Raw genomic sequence first — 22,639 nt, forward strand, 5'->3', positions numbered from 1 at the left:
AAAAATGAAAGAAAATGAAACCAGAGGAGGAGACAAACCACAGGATACCTTAATCTTAAGAAAGGAATCAAGGGTTGCCGGAGGGGAGGGGTTGTGGGGGATGGGGTGGCTGGGTGATGGATATTGGGGAGGGCAGGTGTTGTGGTGAGTACTGTGTGTAAGACTGATGAATCACAAACCTGAAATAAATAATACATTATATGTTAATAATAATAAAAAAGGTCTAGGAAAGCAGATTTAAAAAGATTATACGATCAATCACAATTGTTACTGAGGTTATGGCCATCTTTATTGTTAAAACTGAACTTGTTTTACAAATTAATCTTGATTTGGCTATCTGATAAAAATGAGAGTAATTATAGAGAGAAAATGTGTTTTAATACATCTTTGTAGATAATCAATTTTAATACGACTTATTATAAGCTAAACTAGAACCTGAGTTCTTCTGGTTTCCTCAAATATCTGGCTATGGTTTTCTAACTAAGGTTTCCAATCTTCTTCCATTCTCTTGACTGAAAGTCATTAAAAATTAAAGCTTTCCTTTTTCCTAAAACCCTGAAACCTGACATGGGACAGCCTGAGGTCAGCTTCAGAGAAATTGCCACAAAACTCACGTATAGACAGTCTTTGTGCCGCTGAAGTACGGGCCATTCAAAAGGATCGCCAGAGACATTTGATTTACAAACCAGAAAAGTTCACCTGATTCCCACTGCCTATTCCCACTCCAGCTGAGGATGCTTTCAAGCCTGACATTTAAAAAACTCACTGGCAGCAGTTGAGGCTCAGATATTGGGTTTGTAATTTGCTCTAGCCATTGACTTATATTTTTCTTTTGTTTCCATAAAAGTGCCTCTTAATTATCTGACTGCTTGCTAAACAAAACAGTCTATAAGATGGGTAACACCACATGCTACACAATTAAGGCCAAATGACTTCCAAAATATTATCTTTTTTTTTTTTTTCCTTTGAGAGAGAGAGAGAGCAAGTGTGAGAGAGCAGGGGTAGGGTGGAAAGGGGCAGAGGGTGAGGGAGAATCTTAAGCAGACTCCACACCCAATGCAGAGCCCAATGAGGGGTTCCATTTCACGACCCTGAGAACATGTCCTGAAATCAAGAGTCAAATGCTTAACCGACTGAACCACCCAGGCATCCCAGTATTACATTATTTATTAAACACTAATGTAACTCAAATGTTTAAAGCAGTTCTACAAAACAGAATGGCATCAGATGTCTTAACAGCAGTACAAGGAAGAACATGTGTCATTATTAAAATAGAATGTTGTGTCTTCATTCCAGATCATGACAAAAATGTGACAGAGTTACTTACAGATAATACTCACCAGATGGGTGCTCTTATAGACTCTACATTGTCACTTAATGACTGGTTGGGTGGGGGACCTTAAAAGGTCTTTTTATCACACTTATTTTTACCATATTAATCCTAACGTGTCATCTCTTTTGCTTTGTTCTCTCCTATTGTCGAGTTACATGTAAACAGTTCCTGACTCCTTTGCCCAGTCAACAGATGATCCTCACTTCTTGAAAAAATCCTTCCTCCATGTCCATGTCTGGACTCTGCAGCAGTGGCCTTCTATGATTATTATTCATAGGAACAGATAATGACCAATTTTGGTCCATAGGTAGGGATACCCCCATAACCCCTATCAGCTCGAAGTTACAGAGGATGAGCCCTTTACTCTTCAGCAACCTTACAGATTTAAGGACTGAAAATTGGTCAGCGGGGAAACTGATGAGGGACAGAAGCAGGAAAATGTTTACCCTTAGTCCAGAAAGCTGACCTGAAGTCTACATAGTTTTTTTTTTTTTTTTTACATAGTTTTGATAAGCATGAAATATGTGCCCATTGTTATACTCTTTAAGGGTAAAGGTATATTTCACCTATAGTTAATATCAAACTGAATAATAGGCACTAGAGATATCTTGTAAAAGTAGTTTTACAAGTAGAAATTAAAAGAAACTTCTGTAATCTGACACTCCCTGCATACCCCCTTCCCTTTGATACTAAGTATCTAACCACCAGCCTCACAGCAAAAAGCTCAACTCTTTCTACCCATGGGTACTATCCCCATGCTACTTAGATAAAATAAGCTGCAACTGTAAAGGTCTCAAGAATTCTTTGTTTACTGCTGTGTTCAACTAACCCACATCAAAATGAAGAGGTCCAAGGTGGGCCTGGCTGAGGAGAGTCTGGGGAGGCCTGATGAAGACTTGGGCCTTTATCTGAGTTCAATGAGGAGGCACCATTTTAAGTGGAAGTATGATAGGATCTGCTATCCTTCATTCATCTAGAGAACATGTGTGCCTGCCACATGTCCCACACTTTAGGGTGCTGGAGTACTGTGTTTAAAGCAGTGGGACGCCTGGGTGGCTCAGTTGGTTGAGCAGCTGCCTTCGGCTCAGGTCATGATCCCAGCGTCCTGGGATCGAGTCCCGCATTGGGCTCCTTGCTCGGCGGGGAGCCTGCTTCTCCCTCTGCCTCTGTCTGCCTCTGCCTGTGCTCGCTCTCTCTCTCTGATAAATAAATAAAATCTTAAAAAAAAAAAAAAAGCAGTGATAAAAAAAGAAACAAATTCCCTGCCCTTGTGGATTTCACATGCTGGTAGAGAAGAACAAATGATAACTAATGGATAAATACTTTCAGAGAGTTAGCTGATACTAAAAAGTAAAGTGGTAATAGGATTGTGACTGGGGACGGGCTGCTACTTAAGAAATGGTGATAGAGGGGTGCCTGGGTGGCTTAGTCGTTAAGCGTCTGCCTTCAGCTCAGGTCATGATCCCAGGGTCCCAGAATCGAGCCCTGCATCGGGCTCCCCTCGCTTGGTGGGAAGCCTGCTTCTCCCTCTCCCACTCTCCCTGCTTGTGTTCCCTCTCTCGCTGCCTCTCTGACAAATAAATAAATAAAATCTGAAAAGAAAGAAAGGAAGAAAGAAAGAAAGAAAGAAAAAAGAAAGAAATGGTGATAGAGATATGTGAGCTGAGCCCTGAATAAGAACAAGCAAACGCAATCTGGATCAACAGCTGAGGGCAGCAGGGGAAACAATTCATGCAGACTTGAGGGCGGAATTGATTGGTGTGCTGAGGGAGGGTAAGGCCTGCAGCGAGGGGAGAGGGGAGCGGGAGGGTGGGAGGAGGTGGTGAGACAGGCTGAGATGACAGTGAGCCTGCCCGAGGACGAGGCTGAGAGAAGGAAACCACTCTGCGAACGGCATCCTGCAACATGTCTTAGCTCTTTTCTTAACTCTTCTTCTTTTTTTAAAAAGATATTTATTTATTTATTTTTGAGAGGGAGGGGAAGAGAGAGAGCGCGAGCACTAGTGTCGGGAGGGCAAAATAGAGAGACTCTTAAGCAGATTCTTAGCTGAGCCTGGAGCTGGATGCGGAGCTTGACCTCATGACCCTGAGATTGTGCCCTGAGCTGAAATCAGGAGTCAGATACTTGACCGTCTAAGCCACCCAGGTGCTTCTCATAATTTTCTTTAAATCAAGTAAAATCTGACACAGAGCCCTATCACATCCAGTATCTGCCAAGAGCAATGGTCTATTGCCTACCCTGAATCTCACAGAATCCTCGAGGCAAGTCTAGGGGCCCGAGACTGTGAGGGCTGGGCTGCTAACAGCTGTAAGTTGAAACCTCTAGAAAGAGGCAACTTCAGACTTTGGAGCCAGGCACTTGAGGGTGCACTGAGACCTGCGGCACAGTCCCTATGTCTGGGAGACCTAGGTCTCTTCTCCTCTTCTGGCAAAGGCACTCAATTCAGCACTGCCCCCCTTCCCCAGAGAATCCCCTGAAGCAGGTGAAACTGCTGGAAAACAAAAGGCAGGTTGTCTGCTTTGCTCCTACTTCCTACTAGGTAACCTGAGCCCTCTGAGGCAAAGGAGCACAAAGGCCTTGCAATTTGCTGGGAACTGGAACTGGGGTTGGGGCAGTAATTACCTGCATGTCTTCTAGAATGACCCCTCTGGCTGCAGCACGATGTGTGTCAGGAAGGCTGACAGTGCGATCATTTTTTGCCACAAAGGAATTTCAGTGGTAACTGTGTCTAAATTCAGTGGCTAACTTCAATCAAATGAGGATATTTCTGACATCCCCCACCGTGACGGATGAGGGTACTGCACGTTCTCAGGCTCCTTTCTGGGTCATAGCACCACCCAGAAGGGCAGAACTCTTTTCTCTTTGCTTTTGCACTGAGAGTTCTCACCTCACAACCTGGACCTTGGAGTTGTTGCTGACTCCATCCTTCTAGCATGGACTTCAACATAAAAAAAAAGTAAGATGAATTTTTTTAAATTGGTTGGGAAAAATGTAAGAGGCCCAAGAATCATAACTCATAACATCTATAAGCTAATGCAGTTTAGCTGCCAGCTTAAGGAATTCAAAACCTGTCAGGTGTGGGTGCTAGGTGGGGCCAGCCATACCAGAGCCTGCCTGCCTGCTGATTTCTCTAGCTGGGATGCTCCCTCCCAACTCTGCATCTCCGGATTGACCCTCTGCTTCTCCGTACCCCGTGGCTCACTGCCACTGGACACCTGCAGCAAAAGAACAACTTTCCTCATCAAACGTACAGACCTTCTTCTTCTTCTTTTTAAAGATTTTATTTATTTGTTTGACAGAGAGATGACAAATAGGCAGCACGGCAGGCAGAGGGAGGGGGGAAGCAGGGCAGTCCTTCTTGAAATGAATTCTACCTCCCAAATTCCTTAGTTCTCTCATTCCACTAAGTCACTGAGGCTGCCAACCTGTCCTCTTGAATTTTTCCCTCTCTAGATCCTCTTGTCTATTGTGCTTTCAGAATGTAGATTCTGTGAAATAACACTGATTCTACCATAAGGGGCTAGCCTATGGCTCTCAATTCTAATAACATAACCCTGTTATGTTTATATTATTATTATCACTATGGGAGAGCAAGGAGTGATTTTCCTACCTTGACCTTCCAACCATCAGATAGCTCTCCTGAGGCTTGCAGAACAAGGAGAATGTTAAGTGTGTCATTTCAAAGTTTCCCCCTTATTGGAATAAAGCACATGAAAAAGCAGAGAGCAAACTGTTAAAGAGCCTTTGTTTCAACACAATCTGCAGGGACATCCAGAGAGAAGGGGACATGCTTTCCTTAAACTATAACCTCATTAGACAGAAATGTCAAACTTATTCTGGTGTTTCTATGCTGAAGTTAACAAAAAGCATGACACACTCATTTCAAGTTTTTATTAAAATACTCTTTTGTTTATAGGGACAACCAAAGGAAAAAATACATAATTTTGTATGTTGTAGATCACGTGAAACACAATTAACAAAGGCCCTGGGGAATGTAGAATAGATTTTTAAAATCTTCAAAGAAGCTTTCACAAAAACAAATTTTTTGAATAAGTGGTTTATTTGTATCTACCTCATTTTTCAGAAGTCTTAGTTTCTTTCCTCTACTTTGATGCTACTCTCCTTTATAAATAATTGTTCAAATATTCTAATATCTTACCAATTTTGTTTTCTGAATCTTTAGAAGTAGTTTTTTTAAATGAAAGCCTCTCTTTATAGCATTCTATGTAAACAAAGATTTACTTTACTTGAATTATCATTTGATTTGGTGCCACTATTTTGAGTACAATTTCTGTAATAATTAGATGCTAGTGGGTTGGGGAGGGACAAAAAAACTAACTAGGAAGGAACCTTTTACATATGGCTTTTATAATACCTACTGATTTAGTTTTTTTTTTTAATCTAGTTATAGAAAAAGTTAACAACCTAATTTTTGAATTAAAAAAAAAGATTTCTTTCTTTCTTTCTTTTTTTTTTTTTTTTTTACCAGAGCTTCAATACATAAGTGAATTGTACATAGAATGGTAATAAAAGGTCTAAATTTTAGTGGGGGTACTGATTTGTCAAATGTTATATTTTTAATTTGAAAACATTGTTATACAAAACATGAAATACATTATAAACTGGAAATGGAATCTTTTAAGTGAACTCTATCTTTTAACCTCATCATAAATCCCCAAAACTATGCAAAATTGAATATAAAAATTATCATTACATTTAGGGGTAATTTCCATTGGGGAAAAAGATGTAAGGAAAACCAGGCCAAATACAACATGGCTCAAGAAATTACCCTCCCAGTATAGGGGCAGAAGAAATACTACACTTAAGAATTTAATAATGAAAGCCTAATCAAGGTGATAAATGCAGTTAAAAAATATTTGTTGACACATTTAAGGCAACATTCATGCCATCCATTAACACAAAAAGATTTCTTTATTCATAGGTATAAAATTACTTTGAAGAATAGCAAAATGGAAATGAAGAAGCTGGATGCAGATTCTTTTAAAACTCTTTTTTTTTTTAAGTTTAAAGTTTTTAAGAAAAGTTTTAGCTTTATAGGCATTAATGAGGAAGGGGAGCTAAAATGCCTTCAAGGCACTTTTAAACAGAGGCATTCTAGGTAAAAGGCAGAAAAAGATATCCCAATGTTTTCCTATTAAAAAAATATACAAGAGCTAAATTTCAGCTATTTTTTAAAAGGCCAAAAGTTTGTGGAAAGTACCTTGTATTCATTAGAGTTGTCTGAAAGAACAGAAAAGGTACTAAGGCTTTAGATTTTATGCTAATCATGATATTACATATGATCTTGTAACTAACTACTGTTCATATAATGAATACAAAGTATCTAAAAGCTTATCTGTTTCTATGTACTAAAATATTTAGACATATAAAGATATTTCTACATGTTACTTGTAATTCCATAAGGTACTGAAGAAATTAATAATTTTGTAAAGTTATGAATCTCTGTAATATAAATATTTATGTTTTAGATTCATGCTTGATGACTGGGATTTTATTATGATGAAGGGTACATGTATTTAAGCTTATCATTATCGAAATATGTAAAACAAAATAATCTATAATGTATTTGAAGTTAACATCATCTTGAACAGATCTCTTGTTCATTTCATAATCTTAACTTCCCACTGTACGATTGATTACTTGTTTAATAAGAACATTCAATCCAGACAGAAACCTAAAGATTATAATATAACAAAATAATTAATGCAAATAGTTTAAGGTTTGTTTCCCGGAAGAATTGTCAGTATTTTCAACCCTCCCTGCTCATACCCATCAGTTTCTTCTTTATCCCCTCCTATCATTCATCGTTGGGGAACATGGCCCTGCCCATGCTAAGGCTGAGTGGGCTCATTCTCTCTCCCCAGCAGCACAGCTTCTGCTTTCAGTCTTGCCATCTCTGTAAACGGGACAAGCTGCTTCTCTGGCGCTCTAAGTAGAGTCTGATTTGGCAGGCATTTCCCACTCCTAGTGCTCTTTAAGCTGGTAACTTAAGTCAGAGAAATGCTGTAACTTTCTCATTATTTACCTAGTGGAATATTTAATGCAGTGATATAGATGTGCTTTGAAATTCCTGTTGAAAATTCTTTGCCAGTACCTACACCAGTACTTTGGGCAGGGGGCGTAGAAGGAGAATCTTCCCCAAAGTTCTGTCAGCACGTGTATTGCAGGATGGATTCTACTATGTAAAAGTTTTAAACTGTAAAATGTAGTAAGCATTTACTTTCTAAAACCAACATTACAAGATTTGAAATTAAGCTTTTGACAGTGATTTTTACAGGAGTTCTCCGGGTGATATATTTGAGTATCTACCCTATTTACAGAAGAGATAAACGAGACAAGGCACAGTGAATGATGTCTAGTGTGCAACTGGAAAAACTCAGCATCTCAGGAGCAGTTAATGAAGAAACCATAACTTACGTTAAGGTCCTCGAACACTTTCAAAACCAAAGGCTTTGGGAATGCTAGAAGAAAAAGACCTCAGGCTTTATGTTAGAGACCTCAGATCTTACAAGGAATTCTCTGTGTACTTGCTTCTCATACGACCAAAGCTGTAAATGTATAGAGAGGAAAGAGCTTATTGCCAGTGGGCTATAAAACCAACCAGAGCAGTTATACTTATAATTGAACACATTAATGCATTCGTCATACTTTAACTCAGTCCAAATTCTTATATTTCCTTAACCTGCTGGCATCCTGGTACAACCAGTAAACCTCACCAAATAGTTTTTTATATCGTTCTTGTTGACTAAAATGCTTTGGTTTGCATTCTTCTCCTTTAAAACATGCAGTTCATACATTTGACTGTTTTACTACCATAGTCGATGCACTCTGGACCAATGCACTCACAGCAGGCGTTATGGAACCAGCGATATTTGGATGCTCCCATGGACTCACAGGATATTTTACACTGATGTATGGACATGCAGTCATCAAAATAAACCACAGTACACATGTGTTCTGAAAAACAAAAAATTAAGAGCTCAGAGCAAGAAAGAGGAAAAGCAGGAAATGCTTTATTATCTGGCAGATATCAATAGTTATTCTTAGTTCCCTTACCGCTACTCTGCATGAGGTGTAGGGAAAAAGATCACATTTGTTAATTAAACTGAGAAGGAGGTCAGAGTCTCCCACTCCAGCTGAAGAAGGCAGAGGGACGTCCTTAGATTCTAGACTTTGATCTCAAAGTTAAGATTATCGGGCTTAAAATTTGCTACACTTCAGAACTGTGTGGTTTTTTTTTTTTAAGATTTTATTTATTTATTTGACAGACAGAGATCACAAGTAGGCAGAGAGGCAGGCAGAGAGAGAGAGGAGGGAGCAGGCTCCCTGCTAAGCAGAGAGCCCGATGCGGGGCTCAATCCTAGGACCCTGGAATCATGACCTCAGTCAAAGGCAGAGGCTTTAACCCACTGAACCACCCAGGCACCCTCAGAGCTGTGTTTTTTTAAATTGGGCATTTCTGATAAGAATTCCTTAGAGGAGCGAGTTCTCCAACTAAAAGGAGTTTGAAAAATACTGTGTTAGGGGCATCTGGGTGGCTCAACTGGTTGAGTATCCAACTCTTGACTACAGCTTATAAAATCAAGCCCCACAGTCCAGCTCTGTGCTGGACATGGAGCCTGCTTAAGATTCTCTCTCTCACTGTGGATTCTGAGAAACAACCTGATGGTTTTGGAGGGGAGAGGGTGGGGGCTTGGGTGAGCCTGTGGTAGGTATTATGGAGGGCATGTTTTGCATGGAGCACTGGTGTGGTGCATAAACAATGAATTCTGGAACACTGAAAAGAAATTAAAAAAAAAAAAAGAAAAAAATATTCTCTCTCTCACTCTCTCTCTGTCTCTCAAAAAAGAAAAAAAAAAAACTCTCTCTCCTTTCTCTGCCCCTCACCATTCTTGCTCCCTCTCCCTCTTAAAAAAAAAAAAAGAAAAGAAAAGAAAAGAAAAAAAGAAAAAATACTGTTCTAAAGTTACACTGAAAATTTACAATAATAAGATAAAGCAAACTTAATTCAAATGATGCAAAGTGGTTAGCAGCACTTAGCACAATTCAACATTAGCTATTAAAAAATACTCTTATTATCAGTAGCAATTTTTAGTCTTGCTTTCAACACAACTATTTTGTTTCAATATTTAGTTCTCCTGGCCGTTTATGCCATATAATGACCCTGCTAGGAGGATAAGGTACATGAAATAAATAAAAGACAATAAAAACCATTAATAGGGAGTGTATGATTAAACTCTGTTATTTTACAGAGCCATTTATAGAACTGTTCAGTCACCAGGGGTCTGAACGGTAAAGAAAGGCTTAATGGAAAAAACTGGACTTGTATTAGGAAGAAGAATTAAAAGCAAAGTTGCCAAGTAACAAAATAAGGAAAGTCACAAGGAGAGCAGTGTAGTGCTATGGGGAATGGAATGGAGGCAAACCCACTGCAGTGAATGGTTAGCATCAGGAAACAGCAGAACTGCTACTGAGTTATCAGGTCAAAAGGGAAAATGGCGAGGCCAGCATAGCAAATGAGGGATTGGCAGTGAGGGGGGGGGGGGCTTTGAATCTCAGGTGATTAGTATCTACCAAATTTCTTTCATTTATTTATTCAACAAGTATTAATACCTACTATGGCATAATAACCCCTAGGACTCAAAGAGTAATCAGAGAATCCAAGGAACAAAGTAGAAAATGAAAGACCTAGAAGTTAAAAACAGACGACAAATCAAAAAACAAATATGGGAAGAAGGTAGTTACAGGAATAGGAGGTAGTTTATTCCATCTGGGAGCAAGGGGTTCCTAGAGAAGGTGTCAAAGGGAAAAATTTTAACTTTGCCTTGAAAGATAGTTGGTATTTCCAGGAAATGTGGCTGCCTGGTAATTATTTCATTAAACTAAATATTTGGAAAAAAATTTATTAATTATTATTTAATATTTATTATATAGATTACATTTTAGTGGGGAAAATGATAGTACAATATCTGAATAAGGCACACTCCATGTATTTTTGTTATTTTCCAAAATCTAGAATTGTCTTTTAAGTAATTTAACCAAAAACAATAGGAATTCTTAATCTGAATATCATTAACAAATGCTGTTTTGCTTTTATTACTGATGTCCAAAGTTCACACTATTTCACATAGGCAGGATTGTAATAAGGCGCACAACAAAAAGCCAATTTAAAAAAGAATAGAGGTGCCCGGGTCGCTCAGTCAGTTAAGTGTCTGCCTTTGGTTCAGGTCATAATCCCAGGGTCCTGGGATCAAGCCCCACATCGGATTCCCTGCTCAGTAGGGAGTCTGCTTTTCTCTCTCCCTCTGTCCCTGCTCATGCTCTCCGTCTCACTTGCTCTCTCTCATATAAGTAAATGAAATCTATTTATGTATAATTTATGTATATTTCATCTCATATTTTAAGAAATAACTGCAATGTTCATAATTGCATTATTTTTCCACAGTAAAATTGTACAGAGCCTTTTATTTGAATATATCAAAGACTTTATAAAAGTTACATGTCCTGTACATTCAAAAATTAAGGAGTGACTTATCCTAATAAGCATTCTTTTTTTTAAAAAAGATTTATTTATTTATTTATTTGACAGAGATCACAAGTAGGCAGAGAGGCAGGCAGAGAGAGAGGAGGAAGCAGGCTCCCCGCTGAGCAGAGAGCCTGATGTGGAGCTTGATCCCAGGACCCTGGGATCATGACCTGAGCCAAAGGCAGAGCCTTTAACCCACTGAGCCACCCAGGTGCCCCCTAATAAGCCTTTTTTAATATGCTTCTCAAAGATATATAGGCCATTCTTCCCTTTAGCTTCCAAGAGTAGTGGAGTTAGTTTACACCTGGAAATTAGATGTCTGGAATACTAACTTGCTCATAACGAGATTTAGCTGATGACCTTGGCATCATTTATAGTACTAATGCTATTACAAAAACGTGACCATCTGGACACTCTGAACATTATCTGACAACGAGCAATGCCATATTAAGCAAGGAGTGCCAAAAAAAAAAAAAAAAGCAAGGAGTGCTGTTGCTATCTTATGGAAAGAACAATTAAAGCCTAACACAAATAAACCTCAAATTAGAACCAGGTTATTTGTGTTCCATCACAACTTGTATCACTGAGGCTATGAAGGAGTCGTGACAATATGCATGATATGCTTCCTTATCTACTTAAGGACTGGGGTTATTAAAGTCCAAAATTCATTTAAGACTAGACAAACTCAAAGCCAAAAACTGCTCTAAAAGGTAATATAGGTTTCACAGACCACACAGAAAATGATGGGGCAAGATGGGAAGTCAACTGTGGGTAGTTACCTTTGTCACTGGAATAAGGTGCGTGAACATTATTGCTAGGAACAGACACATTTTGATGGTGTGGCTGGTTCACAGTTTCTAAAAATGAAACCAGATTCTCATGATGTGAGAGTTCTTCTGCAACAGGGAAGGAAACAATGTTCCAGTTCAACTGTGTGTCTCCTTCTGTGAGTGCCCGGAAGAGAGAAGGGATTGGCTCATGAAGCTCTTCCACAGTGCTCTTTGAGGTTGGAGGTGTGTCACTGTAGTTTCGAGGATTGCACATACCTAGGTGAGGAGAAACAAAGAAAATAAAAGTTAATTTTTCTCACTGATTGGAATATCATGCAATATTTTTAGTTAATGCCTTACAATCAAAGCTCTAACATATTAAAATTAACTTGTTTCTAACATTATATATAGCTATTTTCCTAACTTTTTTTGGCCGAGGGCCCTTAGAAGTGATGATGCCCCTGAAGCATAGAGCATGTCAAGTGCCCAGAGGTTGCTTTCTAAATACCTATCCTAAGAGGAACCAGATCTGGAGAAAAGACTGATTCCAGGGCTGGGCCAGGGAAAGTACAAAATGACCCTGGGATACTGTTCATGTCTAAAAATAAGGAAATGCTCAGTGAATGATGGGATGTATCAAAAAACACAGGAAGCAACCGGAAGGGGCTCCCACTGGCCAAATAGACAACTTTAATGTCAAAATAAACAATGATAACAATGGATCACCCCCATAAATAAAATAGGAATAAAATAGGAGTTCAACAGTTATGTTATTTAAAAATATATAAATAAATAAATGAAGAAAAAGCTCCTCCTTTTAATAGAGGGACCAACTGGTAAATGTAGAAGGAATGAAGGGAATAGAAAATCACCACCTGACAACTATCACAGAGGTGTTTCATTCAGATGGGAGCGGTCAATGGATGCCAAAGCTGGTGGGTGGAGGTAAGATGAGGAACATATTAAAGTACTCTTAGAAAACTCTCTACAGAATACTGACCAATTACGAAAGGGTTAATGGTGACTTTAATGTAGAAAATCTGGCAGATGTCAATGTGATCAGGAAATCAAGGTTAACATGACCAGTGATGTGTATCACTTCACATAATGCATAACTTCATTTCAGTGCTATTGTTGCCAAGAATGTCTGACCTTAAGTATGGTTATCAGTCATCATCAGGTGGATCAAGGTTTAGGGTCATCCTACATGATGTAAAGTCTATACTCACTGAAACTGTCAAGGGAAAGACCTCAGTACTGTTTTAAAGTGAATGAGTCTGAACAGACATGACAACTAAATGCATCACATATTATGGACAGGAGCCTGGATCAGAAAAGATATCACAAGAGATACTGCTGAGACAGTTGGTGAAATATGAATGAGGTCTGTGAACTGGGTGGCAGTATTGTGACAATGCTGGCTTCTGTATTTGGAGGGTGTATGCCAGTTATGTAAGAGAATGTTCTCATTGGAAAATACAGACTGGAACATTTAGGAGTGATGGGCTATTATGTATAAAGCTTGATTTCTAAAGGTTCAAAAAAGGATGAATGATCACACATGTTTGGGAGGTGTGTGTGTGTGTGGAGGGAGAGGAAGGAGTAATGAACAACAGAACAAATTCGATAAAATGTTAATAACTGGAGCATCTGGGTGAAGGGATACAGGAGTCTTCCCCCTTCTGGCAGATCTTCTCTACATTTTGAAAGTTATTTCAAAATGAATTATTTAAAAAAATAATGTAAAGAGGGAAAATGGCAGGGACACCTGGGTGGCTCAGTTGGTTGGACGACTGCCTTTGGCTCGGGTCATGATCCCGGGATCGAGTCCTGCATCGGGCTCCCAGCTCCACGGGGAGTTTGCTTCTTTCTCTGACCTTCTCCTCGCTCGTGCTCTCTCTCACTGTCTCTCTCTCAAATAAATAAATAAATAAATAAAATCTTTAAAAAAGAAAAAGAGGGAAAATGGCAAAGAGAATTAGAGATAGTGAGAACAGAAAACTCTTTTGAGGTGTTTTGCTGTAAAGGGGAGAGCTGAGAAAATAATCAGCCCCAATCTTTGGGCTATTCCACCTGATGTGTGGAGCAGAAAGGAGCTACCCAGAATACAGGTTCATGAGCTGATTAAATTATTATTGTTTTAAGCCACTGTGTTTTGGGGTACATTCTTTAGCAGCAATAATAACAGGACAAGAGTCCTCTGGATTTTCTTTTGTGGATATGATACTTTTAAAAATTTAATTATACTTCATTTTGGTTTAGTATTTACTAGGCCTAATATGGAGTTTATCTTTTTCCTCAAACTAAAATATTGAAAAGTTAAACCAGATTTATAAATTCTGACATTTTATAAATTTAGGCAAAAGGAAAAATCATCTCATGTTTTCCACATGACCTTTATTAGTATAAGGAATGTGGCAAGATATGAGGATAAGATTGTACATACTTTTCATAAAATCTTTCATTATGTATGAACTTTCACTTTGACTATGAAACAGAATCATGGAATAAAGGGTCAAATTGGACTCCTTTATTCATAAAAGAGGAAATAGGCCCAGATAAATTAAATGATTTGTCCACTGTTACATAATCTAGGATTAGAGCCAAGCTTATGATTCACTCTGATTTCATATCCACTGCTCATTTTAATAGCCATATTCTATAAGTAATCATTAGGTGGCACTGAAAAGTCAGTAACACTTAGAATACAGGAATTATACAAATACACGTAATATATTCTTGTGCTAGACTTTATAATGAATGAAAATTAGTAACCTGAGATGAAAAAGCAAACAACAGAGTTCAACAGAAGAGCTAACATAACATCTACTGAAACTTCAAAGAAACTTCACGGCTCATTACCAGAGATTAAATTACATTAAAAACAAGTTTTGCGGGGTGAGTTTTGTGCAGTTAACTTGGACCAAAGACCCAAGTTATTATTGTAACTTAAATTTAAATCTGAATACCCTGAATTAAAATGAAGTAAATGCTTGCTAGGTAATATTTTTCCATGGTATTGTTTTAAAGTTTTCATATATCTTTCTCTTTTTCAACTAGGATTGCATTCAGAGAGATCATCATTAGAGACTCTTGGGCAATGTGGATTTTGACCCTCCATCTCTTGCCTGAAGCACTCTTCAAATTCTGCATTCTTCCAAGCATGGTGAGTTACGAATAAGGATCTTCCAATGATACATGGGATTTCTCCCACTCAGAAAAAGCAACATTCTGTAATTTCCATAAATTCTTCATTTGTCTATATTCATTATGTACAATGGATCAGTTTCTGAGTAGAGAGTTACTAACTACTCAGACTTTAAAACAATTAGTTAAACTTCTTTGGGAAGCATCTGTCATCCTCTCGAAGTTCACCATTGTCAGCTTTTCTTTAGTTGACTAGGGAGGTTATTTTTGGAGCTCTCATTTCTTTCCAGGATCATTTTCTTAGGCAGTTTGCTACTTTGCGCCATGCTGTCACTACGCTGAAATTTAAAAATTAATTATACTAAAATGTTAAAGACACTGGCTCCACACATGACAGAGGGGCCCCAAAGCAGGAAACCAATGGCAAGAACTGAAAGACAAGCATTTCAAATCCTTGAAGTGCACAGAACTTGTTTTTCTGATGTGTGCTTAATTCTTTCATATATCTGACCTGTTGTCATCATACATTTGAAAACTAAGGTTACATTAAAGTAGACTTTACTTGTTGAAACCACATTTTAGGGTAGAAATTAAGACTAAGGGGAGAAAAGGTATTACTTTCCTTAGTGAATGTGCATGGTTAAACAGCAACAAAGAGTCCAGAAAAATGTACAATCAAAAGAAAAATTCCTTTCCGTTCCTTCCACCCTCAACTCCACTCTCCAGACACAGCCACTTTAAAAGTCTTTCTTAAGTTTCTCTGGTGGTTACCTCCATGAGCATTTAAATAAAAATGATGAATTTACCAAAAGCAATAAAAACATCTTTAGATCTTATCTATTAATCCTCTTACATAAGAGATGAGGATTAAAGTTCATTTACATTAACCCTCTCCCAATATTTCTAATAATTGTATTATTCTAATACCATAATTTATTTCCTTTGTGATCTTAAATGTACTTAAACTTCTGATTTTTATTCCACATTTCTTAATTCCCTCATTTGCAGATAAGGATGCAGGTGCCTTTCCCACTTTCCCCACCCAACTTCTCCTAACTCATGTTGACAAACTTAATAACTATGTTCTGTTGCCTAAATACAATGAAAACATCTCGTCTTACCATACACTGATTCTAAAAGTTGAAAACCAGGAAACAGCAGTTTACCTTAACATGTCCCCATGAATACTGTTCACTGAAAAACAGTATGATAGAATTTCCTTGCCCAATGCCATATTAGCAGAGGAAAATATTTCTAATTTTAAGATAAAATGAACTTTTCCATAAACTTCATAAAATATTGAAAATCACCTATTTCATACAGCATTACCTATTAGGTCTTCTTGCCAAAAAATATAAAACCTGAATCCAATCAAACTTTAACAACTAGCTTCAAATTACTAGAAATACAGAAAGACAGAGGAACAAGTTAAAAAAGTCAAATCCTGAATGTGGGATATTCTACAGGCAAACTGTTTCTTCAGTATGTCAAATGGCATGAGAAAAAAAAAACAACACACACACACACTACCAGATACCATGCAAGGACCTTGTTTGGATCAATTTGAACATATCAACTATACAAATACATTTTTGAGACAAATTGAGAAACCTGATTATGAACTGGAATGTCAGATTGTACCAAGAAATTATTGTTAATTTTGTAGGTTTCCTAATGGGATTATTATTTAAAAAGTAAATATCTTTATTTTCTTTTAGAGACTAAAACTGAAGGGGTAAATATTATTTATTGTCTATAATTTGCTTTTAAATATTTCTAAGCCAAGTCAGAAAAAAGTGGGAGAAAGGATAGATGAAACAATTGTGGCATTTGTTTAAAAAGATTTTTATTCATTGATTTGACAGACAGAGATCAAAAGTAGGCAGAGAGGCAGGCAGAGAGAGAGGAAGGGAAGCAGGTTCCCCACTGAGCAGAGAGCATGATGTGGGACTCGATCCCAGGACCCTGGGACCATGACCCCAGCCACCCAGGCACCCCATATTTTCTATAACTGTTCAATCCAGTGATGGGTATATAAGAATTCACCATGCTATTCTGTTTCTCTTTATAAGTGAACACTTTCATAACAGCAAACCAACTGCCATATTTAATTCCTAGGACTAATTTTCTTGTTGAATTTTTATATTTTCTTGTTATTCCTATGCTTGGAATTTTCTTGGAGACAGAGAGAGAGAGAGAGTGAGAGTGTGTGTGTGTGTTTATACCACAAATAACAAGCTTATAAGAAATCTTGAAAAATTATTCTGCTGATACCCTATGGAACTCATTTTCTTCGAGAGAGATACTTCTCAGGGCCCTCACTTACTGCCAGGCAGGCTAGCATCCTCTTAAGTCTCTGTATTATTTATGTTTTTAATTAACTGTTTAAATTAATTTTTTATTAATTTTAACTTAATTTCACGATATTTCAGCTTCTGGCTGGGGAGAGACTGCTTCCTGGAGTGGTTAATTCCTGGAACCAGCAAAGGGCTCAGCCAGCAGTAGGCCTAGTATATGCAAACTGACCAGTCCTGGGCCACACTTCCTCCACCAGCCCAAGCAACCCAGGAGGCCTGTGCTTTTAACCACGCCAGGCCTGCCAGGCCCAGAATGAAGCAACTGGAGACCACCTGCAGAGCCGGGAGGCCCGTGGAATGATTCAAACTAGCCACACCGAAACTGCTTGCTCTGTCCTGCTTTGATCTTCCTGTAGAAGCCCACTGAAGATCCTGGCCCAGATTTTCCTCTTGCTCCTGTCTTTTTGCCATTTGACCAAAACCTGGTGCTTCTTCATGATCCTGCCAGCAGGCAGTGACTGGCTCCCTTTCTGAGACCTGTGATTTATAATAAACTTTGTTCCTTGAGGCTTTCTTGTGCCTCCTCTGAGGCCACACACCTGACTGATCACAGAACGGTCTTCAATGTAGTTATCAGCTTACAACTGTCCTTAAATCAACTTCTGGCTAAAGCTATTTCACTCAACCCATATTCTCTTTCTTGGTCTTCTGTCTTAGTTTGCTTGATATCGTATCAAATCTGGTGTGTGAGAAGTAACTTTGAGTTTTTGCTGTTGAAAATGTTTTTAATTTTATTTTTTTTTTTATTTTTTTTTTTTTAAAGATTTTATTTATTTACTTGAGAGAGAGACAGTGAGAGAGAACATGAGCGAGGAGAAGGTCAGAGAGGGAAGCAGACTCCCCATGGAGCTGGGAGCCCAATGCGGGACTCGATCCCGGGACTCCGGGATCATGACCTGAGCCGAAGGCAGTCGTCCAACCAACTGAGCCACCCAGGCACCCGAAAATGTTTTTAATTTTACATTAATAGTCTTGATCAATAATTTGTCAGTTCAAAGTAATTTTCCAACTGTGCACTTGAGGCACTGGTCCAGGGACAGTGATGAGAAGTCTGATGGCAGTGTGACTCTTCTTTTTTTAACTCAGGTTTTTTTTTTATGATTTATTTTATTTTACTTTTTTTAAAAAGATTTTATTTATTTATTAGACAGAGAGAGAGAGATCACAAGTAGGTAGAGAGGCAGGCAGAGAGAGGGGGAAGCAGGCCCCCTGCTTGCAGGGCTCAATCCCAGGACCCTGAGATCATGATCTGAGCGGAAGACGGAGGCTTAACCCACTGACCACCCAGGCACCCCAATTTATTTAATTTTTTTAACTATGCTCCACACCCAATGTGGGGCTTGAACTCATGATCCTGAGATCAAAAGTCATATGCTCTACAGACTGAGCCAGCCATGTGCCCCAATAGTGTAATTCTTATTTCTTGTACATAAATTCTAGTTATTTCTGAGATCTTTCAGAGTATTATGACTTGGAAGTAGTAAAATTGTTGAGGCTGTGTCTAGATGTAGGTCTTTTTTATTAATCTTGCTCGCATTCTGTAGATTCTTCAGCCTAAGGATACATGTTTTTTTTCTTCTCAGCTTTGGAAAGTTTTCTTCTATTATTACTTTGACAAGTTCCTCCCTCCTATTTTTTATTCTTTCCTGGAGTATCTATTTTTCCTGTTATATTTTCTTTTTCCTTTTTAGAAAAAAAAATATATTTTTTAACTCCCTCTCTTTGCAGATGACATGATTCTTTATATGGAAAACCCAAAAGACTCCACCCCCAAACTACTAGAACTCATACAGCAATTCAGCAACGTGGCAGGATACAAAGTCAATGTGCAGAAATCAGGAGCTTTCTTATACACTAACAATGAAAATACAGAAAGGGAAATTAGAGAATCGATTCCATTTACTATAGCACCAAGAACCATAAGATACCTGGGGATAAACCTAACCAAAGAGGTAAAGGACCTGTACTCGAGGAACTACAGAACACTCATGAAAGAAATTGAAGAAGACACAAAAAGATGGAAGACCATTCTATGCTCTTGGATCGGAAGAATAAACATTGTTAAAATGTCTATACTGCCTAGAGCAATATATACTTTTAATGCCATTCCGATCAAAATTCCACCGGTATTCTTCAAAGAGCTGGAGCAAATAATCCTAAAATTTGTATGGAATCAGAAGAGACCCCGAATCGCAAAGGAAATGTTGAAAAACAAAAATAAAGATAGAAAAATATTTTATTTAAGAGAATGAGTGAGAGAGAGAACACAAGCAGAGGGAACAGCAGAGACAGAGGGAGAAGCAGGCTCCCCACAAAACAGGAAGCCTGATGTGGGGTTCAATCCCAGGATCCCAGGATCAGGACGTGAGCCAAAGGCAGATGCTTAACCAGCCAAGCTACCCAGGCACTTCTCCTGTCATTTTCTGTCAATTTGCTCTATATTTCTATGACATTCCAGTATTGTTTTCAACCTCTCTTAACTGAAAACTTCTCTAAACAAATTTTTATTTATTTATTGTTAAAGATTCTATCTATTTGAGAGAGAAAGAGAGAGTGAGAGGGAGCATGAGATGGGGGAGGGTCAGAGGGAGAAGCAGGCTCCCTACAGAGCAAGAAGCCTGATGCGGGACTGATCCCAGAACTCCAGAATCATGACCTGACTGGAAGGCAGCTGCTGCCTAACCAACTGAACCACCCAGGCGCCCTCTAATCAATTTCTAAATTTGCAAATGCTTTCTTGCTCTTGATAATTCAGATATATTTTCTCAAATTCTTCTAAAATATAGCCATTACAACACACCAGTGCTTCTAGTCCTTTCTGGTAACTCCTTCAATTTCTCTAGAGAGAATTCTCCAATTTTTTTTTTTTAATCTAATTTATTTGGAACTTCAGAATGAGAGAGGGGGCAGGGTATCAAATCATACAGCTGTTCATGAGACAGGAAATTACCACTTGTCCAGTTTTGGTGTAGAATCAAAGAAGAATATACACAATTATCTAGAAAAGCTATTTTTTAAAAAGATTTTACTTATTTATTTGACAGAGAGAGAGATTACAAGTAGGCAGAGAGGCAGGCAGAGAGCGAGGGGAAGCAGGCTCCCCGCTGAGCAGAGAGTCGGACGTGGGGCTCGATCCCAGGACCCTGAGATCATGACTTGAGCCGAAGGTGGAGGCTTAACCCACTGAGCCACCCAGGTGCCCCTGGAAAAGCTATTAAGCTACTTTTTTTCTACCAATTCATAGTTGTGTGAGGTTGGATTTTCTTTATAATTTCAACCAGAGCAAGAGATGACTAAAGATTAAATTTTTCATTAACTATTGGGACTTCATCAAGATCAAAAGCTTTTGCACAGCCAAGGAAACAGTTAACAAAACCAAAATACAACTGACAGAATGGGAGAAGATATTTGCAAGCGACATATCAAATAAAGGGCTAATATCCAAAATCTATAAAGAGCTTATCAAACTCAACACCCAAAGAACAAATAATCCAATCAAGAAATGGGCAGAGGACATGAACAGACATTTCTGCAAAGAAGACATCCAGATGGCCAACAGACACATGAAAAAGTGCTCCATATCACTCAGCATCAGGGAAATAGAAATCAAAACCACAATGAGATACCACCTCACATCAGTTAGAATGGCTAAAATTAACAAGTCAGGAAATGAAAGATGCTGGCAAGGATGTGGAGAAAGGGGAATCCTCTTACACTGTTGGTGGGAATGCAAGCTGGTGCTGCCACTCTGGAAAACAGCATGGCGATTCCTCAAAAAGTTGAAAATAGAGCTACCTTATGACCCAGCAATTGCACTATGGGGTATTTACCCTAAAGATCCGAAGGGGCACGTGCACCCAAACGTTTATAGCAGCAATGTCCACAATAGCCAAACTATGGAAAGAACCTAGATGTCCATCAACAGATGAATGGATAAAGAAACTGTGGTATATATATATAAAATGGAATACTATGCAGCCATCAAAAGAAATGAAATCTTGCCATTTGTGACAACGTGGATGGAACTAGAGGGTATTATGTTTAGCGAAAAAAGTCAATCGGAGAAAGACAGCTAACATATGATCTCCTTGATATAAGGAAGTGGAGATGCAATGTGGGGGGTTTGGGGGGTAGGAAAAGAATAAATGAAACAAGATGGGATTGGGAGGGAGACAAACCATAAGGGACTCTTAATCTCACAAAACAAACTGAGGGTGGCTGGGGAAAGAGGGGGTAGGGAGGGGGTGTGGGGTTATGGACATTGGGGAGGGTATGTGCTATGGTGAGTGCTGTGAAGTGTGTAAACCTAGAGATTCATAGACCTGTACCCCTGGGGCTAATAATACATTATATGTTTATTACAAAATTTAAAAAATTTTTAAAAAGGAATAAAAAAATTAAGTATCCCTCAGCTTAGGTTTCTGCTGTAATTAGCTTCTGGTTTTCATCCTCTGAGTCATATTTTTTCTTTTGTTTCAGAGTGTTTCATTTGGGGAGTGTCTTTTCTGTATTGAAAGCTATCTGAAATATGTTTTTAAAGTAAGCAGGGTATTAACAATAAAAAATGAAATTAAAAAAAGATTGAATTTTTCAGAGTATAAAGGAGTTCTGAGATTAAAAAAAAAAAAAGTTTGGGAACTGCTGCATTAGAAGAACAGATGGAAAGAGACTGTGGCAATTGTAGCTAGATCTCTAAGGCAGAATGTGCCCTACCGTATCCAGAAAGAGCAATGGGATTCAGAGCATATGACCAAATAGACCTCATTTTGAGAGGGAAATCAGAATGGTTGGAAGTTCTCATCTCTTAGTTTCCTCAGCATGAATACAGAAAGTAAATGAGAATCCCCATGGGTAGGTATAGTTTTAAAAAGAACCAATACTTAGTTAATACTATAATTATCTTTTCCTGCAAACAAACTCCTATTGTTTTCAAAACTACAGATTATTAAAACAAAAAAAGGAAACAATTTATCTGATGCTATGCAGAAGATATAGTGATACAAAAAACAACATTGGTGAGATAAGTAATGACTGAAACTGAGAAATGGGGACATGCCATTGTCTAGAGAAGCTTTCCTTAATCTTTTAAAACCCATGCCCTGTTTTCATAAACATAAAAATCCCACCACCATCTGTCCTCTCAGGAGTTGTCATAGCAATACAATGCTCTCAAGGCAGACTCAATGCACAATGCCAAGTACAGTAGTGCAGAGGCAGTTTTAAAAAGGGCTTTAACAATAGAGTCTAGTTCTTAGATGGATGGTCTGGCTAAATCCAAGAGAAAATTCAGAGTTCACAGAATACAGCTTTGTGCCCAAGCCCAATTATTTTTATAGAGATCATAAAAAATTAGTAGTTGTAAATAACTATTAAATCCAATATCGTTTACTAACTTAAGAGTGATAATTGTAATAGCTACAAATGAAAGCTACTGTGTTATACGATTTTAGAATGATACTATCTTTGCCTTCATCTTTACAAGAAG

General features: G+C 38.3%; 1 protein-coding gene and 1 long non-coding RNA gene across 3 annotated transcripts in view; one reads left to right on the forward strand and one right to left on the reverse strand.

The window, feature by feature from the left end:
• Positions 1-18,997, forward strand: part of LOC132023479 (uncharacterized) — a 37,136-nt gene extending 18,139 nt beyond the window's left edge. Inside the window, exons 2-3 of the long non-coding RNA XR_009405964.1 lie at positions 14,711-14,816; positions 18,883-18,997. This is a non-coding gene — a long non-coding RNA (uncharacterized LOC132023479). The remainder of the gene's footprint in view (positions 1-14,710; positions 14,817-18,882) is intronic.
• The window catches only part of TWSG1 (twisted gastrulation BMP signaling modulator 1), a 66,907-nt gene continuing 49,477 nt past the window's right edge, over positions 5,210-22,639 (reverse strand). For both annotated transcript variants that reach the window (XM_059409191.1, XM_059409190.1), the window contains exons 4-5: positions 11,660-11,926; positions 5,210-8,311 (exon numbers count right to left, since the gene is read on the reverse strand). In XM_059409191.1, coding sequence (XP_059265174.1) covers positions 8,130-8,311; positions 11,660-11,926 — 449 coding nt within the window. In that variant the 3' untranslated portion in view covers positions 5,210-8,129. The remainder of the gene's footprint in view (positions 8,312-11,659; positions 11,927-22,639) is intronic.

The sequence above is a fragment of the Mustela nigripes genome, chromosome 8, assembly GCF_022355385.1.
Source record: "Mustela nigripes isolate SB6536 chromosome 8, MUSNIG.SB6536, whole genome shotgun sequence".
Taxonomy (NCBI): Eukaryota; Metazoa; Chordata; class Mammalia; order Carnivora; family Mustelidae; genus Mustela; species Mustela nigripes.